The sequence below is a fragment of the Ipomoea nil genome, unplaced genomic scaffold, assembly GCF_001879475.1.
Source record: "Ipomoea nil cultivar Tokyo-kokei standard unplaced genomic scaffold, Asagao_1.1 scaffold0382, whole genome shotgun sequence".
NCBI classification, from domain to species: Eukaryota; Viridiplantae; Streptophyta; class Magnoliopsida; order Solanales; family Convolvulaceae; genus Ipomoea; species Ipomoea nil.
The window spans coordinates 1,507,296-1,518,482 of NW_017616810.1; the positions used below are offsets into that span (position 1 = coordinate 1,507,296).

Genomic DNA, 11,187 nt, shown 5'->3' on the forward strand with positions numbered 1-11,187 from the left:
AAAAGGGCAATCCTACCCACCCGGTTGGTCTCGGACCCTCTCCTCAACCCGACACCGAATAAGAGCGGATATATATATATTCCCCGCTCGAGAATTCAAAAATCGCCCATTTTACATTTCTACACTCTCCATAAACCAACAACAGTGATGGGGCATCCCCATGATTATCATCACCAAGCAGTGGATGGGTTGGTGAGCCTCTTCACCAAAGCAAACCACGACCTTAATCTCGTCTCCTTCAAGCTCGAGAAGGAGTTCCAGCAAGTCTACTCCGACAACGTAGGGATTGAATCTCATTTCCCTAAAATTCTTAATGAATTACTACATGGATCCGCCTGGTTTTGTCTTCTCATTCGTAAATTTCCTTGTTTCAGACTAACCCTATGAAGCTTGTGTCACGGATCAACAAGATTCAGGAAGAATTGGCGTCCATACAGGAGCAGTGTCGCGAGCTTCTAGCTGCCAAACAGGTATTCTTGCAGTTAGTATTAGAAAGTTTGTGCTTGCTTTGAATATTCTCTGCATTGATTGAGGAAATTGAAACTGCAATGGATTTAGTTTTGGAGTTTTGGAGTTCAGGTGAGAAAATCTGAAAATGCCAGGAAACTTAAATGATTTTGATAAGCTAAAGTGTAATGTGTGTGTGAAGTACACCCGAATGAAGGTTTTTGGTTCATTTTTTGCTTTTTCTTTGGTTGTGAAGAAAGATTGGAACATTAATCAAATATAGGTTTGATAAAAGAGGGAAGTGAAGTTTATTGCTCAAGGTCAAACCTTAATAAGTTGAAATCGACTCGACTCATATTAGTTCTTCAAAAGCTCAAAACTTTTCAGCTACCATAGCAGAATAGACAATTTCACAATTTTCTCAAATTGACCTGTTTATGTTTAAAACTAAAAATGTTCCCACTGGTGATGCTAACAGGATTTAATTGACAAAGCCAGTACTACCCTAGTCGGGAATCGGTCATTGCTGCAAAAACTTCAAGCTTCTGCAGGTGTACCTGTCATTGATGACAGTAATGATCCAGAATTTGCTAATTTCAACCAGGTAATTAGGTTATTGCATCATAATCGCATTGAATTTGAAAGATTCACATTGCTGCACTATTTGCTCCCTAATCCTACCTCCAAAAAGTTAATGAGCATATAACTCACAGCTTCTGGAGCATCTCGCCTTGTGGGTCCCTATAAGAGATTTGGATTTTCACATTCTATTGGCATGTGTAAACATTCTGAAAGTAGTTGCAATGACTTCTCTTCTAGTCCTCTTGAACGGGAAATTATTCTCACATCTACTTATCCTCTACATTTTACTTTATTATGAGTACCAATCTAGTCTTTTTTTGACTGGTGACCTACCTGATAATAGAAGAAATGAATGAAATTTAACTTGTTTTCTAATATCAATTAAACACGTGATCTGGAGTTTAGTTACAAGGTTGTCTATTTTCCAAGTGGTGTTTAGAGAACTTGCACCATTTGCCAGCAAGCAACCAAAATTTATTATGAGTGGCAAGGTTTCAAGATATGATGCCCTGGCCAAAAGTGCTTTGCCATGGTATTTGTTAGCCTTGCTACATATTTTCATCCTGTAATAATGTAATTTTCTTTCTCCTGCTGCATTTTTGGGAAGTTTAGTTCTCTCTCTTTCTCTTTCTCGTAGTGTTGTAGGCCATTGTTAATCTCTTGATACGCAGGTAGTTAACAAATACTTTTTAATCTCTTGATATGTAGGTAATTGATGAATGGACAGCTCAAGTAAGAGCGGGAGCAGGTATGTTTTTATCTGCTGAAGGTTTGACAAAATGAAAAATGGAATCATGTATCTTACATTTCCATTAGGAGTCCAGCAAATTGATTTTTTGTATTTTTATATATCCCACATGAATTTCATATTTCTTTGGTATGCTAATGCCAATCAAAGCAACTGAACTTCCATGGCCATCTCTTTTTTCAAATAACAGGTCGTGTAAGGTTATACAATAGGAGAAATTACTTGTTCACCTTTGATCCAATGGAAGTTTGATGTTAAACTAGCTTCAATTTTTTCTGAACTCGTCTATATGAAATAAGATCTGCTTTAGTATGTTCTGGAATTTTGAGTTACATCATGTCTGCAACAAAAACGAAACATGGTATATACTCGTTGCAGATATTATGGTGCTCTTATTATTAATTTGGTACCATGGCTCGTATAAATGGTTTAAATATGTTTGTTAATGGATTGCTTTGACACATACTGAAGATATTCCATCGAACTAGACTTCATTTTTGCATCCTCTTCTTCCCCATTAGCCCACAATCAGGAATCAACGTACTGTTCTTTATCATTTTTGTCCTTTGCTTTTCAGTTTGCTGGTAAACTGCACTTGAGATAGATCATAGATTACCTCTTAATTCCTTCGTTAATCCTCATAATTTCCAATCTGCAGATGATGAAGATCAGGAGGCGGTTTCTGAGGATATCAACCATCTTCTCTTTTCAGCAATTGTGCCGGGGAACTGAGCAGAGGTTTTCATGAGTTCTCAGGTGGTATAGACTATAGAGTAGACATAATGTCTAGTTTGGCAAGGCTGGTGGCTTCTTTTAAAAGAAGGGTTTTCATCCTTGTTTAGTTTGGAAAGTGTAGCTATTATGGAGCATTGAAGATCATGGATACTCTAAAATTGAATCACTATTGTAAATTTGTTCCTAGCTTTAAACATGTTTTGCTCCAAAATTGCATCAAATGCTAATGCAGTTTACAGTTTGTGTGAGGTCTCATATCTCTTCTCTTTTCAATTATATGCATTAGGAAACATTATCTTTAAATTTAGAGCAAATTTCACTTTTAGTTTTCGACTATTGTAATATTGTCACATTTTAGTTCTGTTTTAATTTTGTCATATTAGTATATTACATACTTTTATTTGTTTGTTACAATTAATCATTCATTTAGTCATCTTGTCTCTTTATTCCTATCAATTGTATGACCAAGAAATATTACATACTTGACTTTTATTTATTTGTTACAATTAATCATTCATTTAGTAATCTTGTCTCTTTATTCCTATCAATTGTAGGACCATTTTGGCCCGACAATTGATGAGAGTAAAGAGACAAGATGGATTTGAACCCGGAAATTTAAGAAATTATGATATTATGAAGTAAAACACAGAAAAGAAAAACAAGGGAATTATTTGACCAGACAATATCTAAGATTGTACATAAACTTGGGTTGCCTTATTCTGAGTATTACTGCAGAAGTGCAAATCTGCAATTATAATTTCTTTAAATTTTAGTAAGTAATTATTGATTATTTTGAGTTTTACCTTCATATTAAGTTAACATTAATATGCTCCACCAACAAATAAGTGAAATTCTGTGTGGACAGATCATATAAATATTATTATGTGAACATTGTTATACCAAATGACATTTTGGTCTTGAGTATTGTGGTGGGTGGGTGGGGGGTGGGGGGTCATAGAATGGTTCAATCAAACAAATATTATCTAGCATAGACCAAAACCATTATGGATCTTCCAAGCAAAGACAGCAACAATAATGTCCCTGTTTGGTCAAGTTTATTTAATTAGATTATAGAGATAATAGATTAAATAATATAATTTCTTTGTGTAACAAATAAGTTGGAATTAATTATAAATTATTCACAATGAATGACTTATAAGATCTGCCAAACAAGCAGTGTCAATGGAGATTGAATGAACTGAAAATCACATTTACTTCAAAACTATGAAACAAAAACATGTGCATGTGTGTATGAAGTCTACAAGTATATTGTGTAAGATGTCTTAAAGAAACCTGCTATGGAGTTGATCAAGAAACTCGGGTTCTCAAAACAGAGACATACATGGGAGTCTTTATCAGTCGAAGCAGTTTCTTCCCTGTGGATTTGATAAAAGTTTTTCGCTACTTGGAAATTGGTGTGTTGGAGATCGGAGGGTCTCCCAGCCACTTTGCACGAAAACCTGTTCCTTTACAATCTGTGCAACACACAGAGCCCTAAAAAACACGGGAAACAAAACTCTTAGTGGTTCATTACTGGAAATATTTGTTCAGATATATAATTTAGATTAATTGGCAACAAATGAATAAAGATCTTGGTGTAATCACCTTGCCAGTACAGATGACACAGCTGGTGTTCTTGGATGGGACTTGGCAGAGCATGTTGTCACCGAGAATGAAGAAGCCAGTACCACTGCACCATTTGCAGTCGACAAAACCATTTGAGTCACAAGAAGAACAAATAACAGGCCTTGGTTGCTGCGTACATTGAGAAAATAGTAATCATTCACATAATCAAGAAAAAGGACAAAAAGTAAATGACAGTTCCTTTTGATCAAAGTATATGCGCCTTTATAGTGTGTGTGTATAATGTGACTTGACAGCTTACTTTGTCCACTTTTCAACCAACATAAAGAACAAAAAGAAAACTGTCGGGGCAACCCCAGCCAACGGGAACGACCGTTTGAGCTGGTCAACTTAGGCTGGTTTGCCTCCTTGTGGTCTTTTGCCAGCTAGGATCACAAGGCGAGGTTTACCCAGTGCATACCCTCGGATAATGGTTGTGGGTTTTCCTCATTACCCCCCTCAACACCCCCCCCCCCCCCCCCTTTATTATCTTTACTATTAGAATTGATTTATTTCCTATAGAGATAGCAAATAATTAGGATAAGGGGCTTTAATGATTCTCCTTTCCTTTTTTATGTTTTAGTTAGTCTTCCTTTCCGTTTTACTAGTCTTTGTAACCCTTTATATAAAGGGGATTTTCATTCTAATAAAATAACAAGCAAGAAAGAAGTTAAGTTAAAATCAAGAGGTGGGAAAACTCTCAAAACGTTCCTATTATCTTTGTTCCTTAAATTTATCTCTCAACATAGACATCCCCAATAACCCTAATCGCCCTGTGACGTGCTTTTGCCCGAGAACATAACATTTTGGTTCCATTGCCGGACGTCAATATGGGCGACATCAAGAAACTCCAGGACGAGGTCCGAGCTATCCAGGCATCCATCGAAAAGCTGAACTCCTTCCTGCAGCTGTGGACTCTCTAACCGAAATAGTAGCCAATCTCTCCTAGATGGTGCACTCTTTCTCCACATCGCAGGCCACCACTTCCACAACTGTGACAGCCTCTCATGGCAACCAAGCCACTCCGGAGACCGCTCTGCCGCAGCCAGCTGCTCCCATTCCTGCTACACGATTCACCAGATTGGAGTTCCCCACTTTTGATGGCAAAGGGGACCCTCTTGTTTGGCTCCATCGCTGTGAGTTGTTCTTTGATAAATCACCACATTCTGATCATGAGAAGGTTGCCACAGCAGCGTATTATCTGTTCGATAGCGCCCAACTGTGGTACAAACGTCGCATGCAGGATGGTCAACAATTTTCTTGGAATCAATTCAAAGATGCATGCACCCTCCGTTTTGGACCACCCCGGAGCATCAACCCGCACTGTTATGGCACAACTAGGGGGTGTTTGGGATGGGAAAGTTTGTCGGGAGGTGCATTGTGAAGCAGGAAGCCTTTACGAGCATAATCTCGTGCTATGTTAATGGCCTCATCAAGAGAAACTGGCCGCATCCTTTCAACATCTATACGTAGAACCTCATCAAGGCCGGCTGTGAACAGAGATTGACTTGTTGAGAATAAAGGACGTTGTCAGCTCTAGCAAGGAGGGTCTGGAAATCATCTATGAATTCGTCTAATCCCGACCATGTTGTTTGAGGTTTGCCAGTTCACCTAACGGGTTGATGCTCCGGGGTGGTCCAAAACGGGAGGGTGCATGCATCTTTGAATTGATTCCAAGAAAATTGTTCACCATCCTGCATGCGATGTTTGTACCACAGTTGGGCGCTATCGAACAGATAATACGCTGCTGTGGTAACATTCTCATGATCAGAATGTGGTGATTTATCAAAGAACAACTCACAGCGATGGAGCCAAACAAGAGGGTCCCCTTTGCCATCAAAAGTGGGGAACTCCAATCTGGTGAATCGTGTAGCAGGAATGGGAGCAGCTGGCTGCGGCAGTGCGGTCTCCGGAGTGGCTTGGTTGCCATGAGAGGCTGTCACAGTTGTGGAAGTGGTGGCCTGCGATGTGAAGAAAGAGTGCACCATTTGGGAGAGATTGGCTACTATTTCGGTTAGAGAGTCCACAGCTGCAGGAAGGAGTTCCAGCTTTTCGATGGATGCCTGGATAGCTCGGACCTCGTCATGGAGTTTCTTGATATCGCCCATATTGACGTCCGGCAACGGAACCAAAATGTTATGTTCTCGGGCGAAAGCACGCGTCAAAGGGCGATTAGGGTTATTGGGGTTGTCTATGTTGAGAGATAAATTTAAGGAACAAAGATAATAGGAATGTTTTGAGAGTTTTCCCACCTCTTGATTTTAACTTAACTTCTTTCTTGCTTGTTATTTTATTAGAATGAAAATCCCCTTTATATAAGAGGTTACAAAGACTGTAAAACATAAAAATGAAAGGAAGACTAACAAAAACATAAAAATGAAAGGAGAATCATTAAAGATCCTTACCCTAATTATTTGCTATCTCTAAAGGAAATAAATTAATTCTAATAGTAAAGATAATAAATCAGTTCGAATAATAAAGATATTCCCTTAATCATCATATCAAAAACTGTCATTTTTCTTTGCCTAACTAGAATGATCAAGCACAAAAATAAAGTCTCTCCCATTCTTCTAATCTATTATCCTTTTTGCAGCATTCATTCCCATTATATCATTTTAAACCCTGTATATTTATTTCCCCATCTGGTAATGACTCCCTTGATGCTCTGGAAGTGCTTGTCCAGTCAACACCGCCCTAATCCAATGTTGAGAGCAGATTTCCAGCAATCTGTGACTGTCATTTATGTGATGTGCCATGTCCCGACTTTTAGCTCTTGTTCAGCCCAGATTACATCTGAATCAGCTATCCAGAACTACTTTGCTAACTACGTGGGCATTACCCTGACTTCTATGGGAGGGACTCCTTCATTCTACACCAGGATGTCCTATCGAAGAGAGCAGTGTAATTCAGTGATGGGCTATCATTTCTTCCATTTATGATCATTCCATGAGAGATTTGCATCACTAGAAACAAATTCAGGTATAAGGGCACCCATTGTTTTTCAATCCCTAACCTCTGAATGGCAAAGCCCAAATGGGCAACATAGTATCACTAAATCACTTGGGAATAGTTCTAAGTGCCAAAAACAAAAACAGAAGTGCCCAAAATTATTTAGATGAGAAGCCCCATCAAATGGATTGGTTCAAACTTCAAACCCTTTAAAGTATACATATACAGAACTACAGAAGTGAAATGGAGTACTGATTACTGACAAACACATTCAGTGGATTGCCATTCAAAATTTGCATCCAAAATTTTCCTCTGCATCTCACAAGATTCACGCCAGTAAACAAATATAATGAACACGAAAGAAGGATTCGAAAAAAACAAAATGGGGGAAAAAAATCAAACACATAGAGGACATACCTGAGAAATCAACCATGCTCGTTCCATGCGCTGAGCAAAGTTGGAGGAGCTCTCCACAGCAGAAGCCCTCACCACACAAGCGCCATGGCGAATCAAAGCCACCCGTCTTCTCGCCGACGGGAATTTATTTTCAACAACGTTACTGCTCGAAACTGGGGAAATTATGGGTCTGCAACAACTGCTGCTGCTACTCAACATTTTCCTCTCTTTTGTTCACTTTCTTTCTGAATCTTTCTTGGTTTTCTTTGAAGATACTTTGCGTGGGAATGAGAGGAGAGGTGTGGGGTTGTTTGGTTTCGTGTGGAGCAGACAGGTTTTCGATGAAACTTCCGGCGATTTTTCGAAGGCAGCAAAGTTTATTAGAGATAGAATTTGACCAAGCTGCGTGCCACTTGGTCCACAGTTTGCTTATTTGTGTTTTGTTTGTTTTTCGTAGGTGACGGGAAACCGGCAATTGAATATTTGAATGCCAATTTTTGTTACGTGCCACATAGCTGTAAATATAAGAGAATTTTTGGACCTATTGTTATAGGGGCGTTTTTAATTTTAGTCCAGTTTAATTTTTTTTTGCCACTTTATAACTACTATTATTGAATGTGTTCCACTTTTAGTCCCATCGTTAGTATTTCCATCAAGAGGTCGTGTAATCTAGGGGTATTTTGACATTTCTTCTCATCCAAGACTATGTTTGACTAAAGGAATGAGAACATTAAACCTAAAACCTAAGAAACCTCGCCGGCCCATGTTGGAACGAACGAAAAGATGTAGCTTTGACTTCTGACTCTCGTTGTTCGAAGAGCCATCTTCGAATATCGGAAGAGGAGGACGAAGCGCCTGGATTAAAAGCGAAGAGACAAACATAAAAAAAAAACCAAAATACCCTTGAATTATACGGTCTCTTGATGGAAATATTAACGATGGACTAAAAGTGAAACACATTCAATAACAATGGTTGTAAAGTGGCAAAAAAGATTAAGGTGGACTAAAATTGGAAATGCCTCTATAACAGTAGGACCAAAAATGAAATTGACTCTAAATATAAGGTATATTTTTATTATACGAGTATTAAAACTTAAAAGTATATTATTTATATACAGGGTGTACATTGTGTATTATTTGATAGTATATAAAATAATACGAAATATATTTTCAATACTTAATTAATGTACTTTTTATTTGTGATCCATATAAATGTATGAACCAAGATTCATAGAATAATAGTTAATTGAATATATTGGGTTTTACCAGGACTATGTGGTCTAATGGTACCCGGGTTGGACTTCCATTTGGAAGATTATGAGTTCAAGCCTCAGTGGAGACGTTATTGGTTCTTTGTGTTTCAGTAGATTGAGAAAGTATATGAACAGATACTACAATGTAATAGAGCCAGTAGCTTTCAAGAAAAAAAAAAAGAATATATTGGGTTTTCAACTACTAATCCGTAATACATGGATTCTCATTTTCTAATTCGTTTTTTCTTTACTTTATATTATGTGTCATGTTTTGATTACTTAATAAAAATATGTGGGATTGGTGGGTCATGATTTGGTTCATTCATTTTTCTTTGTCCAATAAAAAATTCAACATTTGGTTAAAGTAAAAGTTGAGAATATAATTTGAGAATAGGGGTAGCATTTTCCAATTTGATGCTTGCACAATCATCAAAGAAGGTAAAATTGCAAGTCGTCCAAACAACACCTCAGTAAATATTTGTCGTTGACTATGCACGCAAGGAATTCATCATTTTCACACTTCTGTCAACTTGGGAATCCCAAAAGCACAAACTATAGCTTTGCGAGCCCTAGTAGAACCCTCACCTTTGTTGCTGGAGTTGCGAATTTAGGTCGAGTGGTCTACAACTTAACTAGTCTCATAGGGCAAATAAATCTTGTATCATGTTTACCATCATGCCACATACGGGTGTTCATTCGGTTAAGAGCCGAACCGAATTAATCGATTTTGAATGTTTTAAACGTTAACTGAACATAAATTTATATTTTCGAATTAATTGAACAAAAAAAACAGTTATTTAATTGGTTAATCGAAATATTTTAATCCAATTTAAAAAACTCTTAAAATTTGTAAGTTCATAATTTCATACCACAAAATAGTCATTACATCAATAATAGTATTGTTTATAAATTATTAAAAAAAAACATATATTTACACATGTAATTCGGGAGTTTTTTGCACTTTTAGTCCCATGACTATAGTGGTACTGGCAGAATTGATCCACGACTTTTGAACCTTGCAATTTTAGTCCACGACTATTGATTTTTTTGCAAAAATGGTCTTTTCGGTCACTTTTCCGTCAAAATTTCACCGGAAAAAAAAAAATTCCATTTTTAGCCCCGGGTTAAAATTGCCATTTTACTTGTCTCAAAAAATTAAAAGAAAAAAATTGATATTTGACTACATACAATATATACTACTGCCCCAGGCGGCGGAGTTCCTGGAGCAGGCAGGGCTGTCAGTAAGCGGCGGAGTGGCCGTGGCGTTTCCCGGGTTAGTTGGGTTATCCGGCAGCAGCATTGGAGTGGTACATGTACTCCGCTGCCTGGGGCAGTAGTATGTAGCCCAGTAATATTGTATGTAGTCAAATATCAATTTTTTCTTTTAATTTTTTGAGATAAGTAAAATGTCAATTTTAACCCGACTAAAAATAGAGAATTTTTTTTTCCGGTGAAATTTTGACGGAAAAGTGGCCGGAAGGACCATTTTTGCAAAAGAATCAATAGTCGTGGACTAAAATTGCAAGGTTCAAAAGTCGTGGGTCAATTCTGCCAGTGCCACTATAGTTGTGAGACTAAAAGTGCAAAAAACTCTGTAATTCGGTTAACCAACAACTTTCAAACTTTATTAGCCATTAATCACAAAATTTAAAAATATGTAATCTGAACTGAAATATTTTGATTAAAAAATAATTAATCAAATTTGTTCAATTCCGTTAATTAACCGATTCTTCATCGAATTATGCACATCCCTAGTGCCACCCTTTGAGGCTTATTCACTCTAAAAAGAGAATTTCTATAGTGAATGATTATATTATATAGTGCTATTTGTAAAGTTTAATGATATCTTAAATTGGAATTTATATTGACATTAGATATAAATACACACAATCTGCGATTAAAAGATGTCCAACAAAAAAAAAAAAAAAATAGCAATATCAAATTATTGAAATGAATTTTAAAAACACATAAATGTTATAACTATTAGAAAATGATACTTTTTTTATGATAAGGAAATTTATTATCTCGCATAAATTTCTAAAAAATCGCATTAAACTAAGTAGATATTTTATTTCAAAATGGTTATATATTTAAGGGTGTTGCTATTTGCACCACCTTTGACCAAATATGGTGTAAAGTATCATTGAAAATGTAAAAAGGTGGTAAATTATAATAAATATATGAGTGGTGCAAATAGCCTAATGGGTGGTCAAAATGCTATTTGCACCACCCTATTAAAACTGCATTTATGAGATCAAAATTTAATTCTTAAAAAAAAAAAAAAAAAAAAAAAAAAAAAAAAAAAAACGAAGAAGCAACCATCGCCTTCTCCGGTGAGAAGGCAGCCCAGTGGGTCGCCTTCTCGCCGGAGAAGGCAGCCCAGTTGCCTTCTCCGGCTGCCTTCTCACCGGAGAAGGTGACGGATTTTTTTTTTTTTTTTTTTTTTTTTAACTT

The 11,187-nt window shown here is 36.9% G+C and overlaps 2 protein-coding genes across 2 annotated transcripts; one reads left to right on the forward strand and one right to left on the reverse strand.

Annotated features, from left to right (window-relative positions):
- Window positions 1-50: 50 nt before the first annotated feature.
- On the forward strand, window positions 51-2,767 carry LOC109171953. The gene is made up of 5 exons (XM_019321067.1): window positions 51-279; window positions 375-470; window positions 926-1,051; window positions 1,738-1,777; window positions 2,436-2,767. The coding sequence occupies exons 1-5, from the start codon at window positions 148-150 to the stop codon at window positions 2,507-2,509; spliced, it is 468 nt and encodes a 155-aa protein (XP_019176612.1). The 5' UTR covers window positions 51-147; the 3' UTR covers window positions 2,510-2,767.
- A 908-nt stretch (window positions 2,768-3,675) lies between these two features.
- Window positions 3,676-7,876, reverse strand: LOC109171954 (chaperone protein DnaJ). The gene is made up of 3 exons (XM_019321068.1): window positions 7,502-7,876; window positions 4,118-4,267; window positions 3,676-4,006 (listed from the first exon to the last, which is right to left on the reverse strand). The coding sequence occupies exons 1-3, from the start codon at window positions 7,697-7,699 to the stop codon at window positions 3,914-3,916; spliced, it is 441 nt and encodes a 146-aa protein (XP_019176613.1). The 5' UTR covers window positions 7,700-7,876; the 3' UTR covers window positions 3,676-3,913.
- Window positions 7,877-11,187: the final 3,311 nt, after the last annotated feature.

Coding starts and splice junctions, on each gene's coding strand:
- LOC109171953 (XM_019321067.1), top strand. CDS start 148: ATGGGGCATCCCCATGATTATCATCACCAAGCAGTGGATGGGTTGGTG. Junction 471..925: donor AGCTTCTAGCTGCCAAACAG/GTATTCTTGCAG, acceptor TGATGCTAACAG/GATTTAATTGACAAAGCCAG. Junction 1,052..1,737: donor AATTTGCTAATTTCAACCAG/GTAATTAGGTTA, acceptor CTTGATATGTAG/GTAATTGATGAATGGACAGC.
- LOC109171954 (XM_019321068.1), bottom strand. CDS start 7,699: ATGTTGAGTAGCAGCAGCAGTTGTTGCAGACCCATAATTTCCCCAGTT. Junction 4,268..7,501: donor GAGCATGGTTGATTTCTCAG/GTATGTCCTCTA, acceptor CAATGTACGCAG/CAACCAAGGCCTGTTATTTG. Junction 4,007..4,117: donor GTGTCATCTGTACTGGCAAG/GTGATTACACCA, acceptor CGTGTTTTTTAG/GGCTCTGTGTGTTGCACAGA.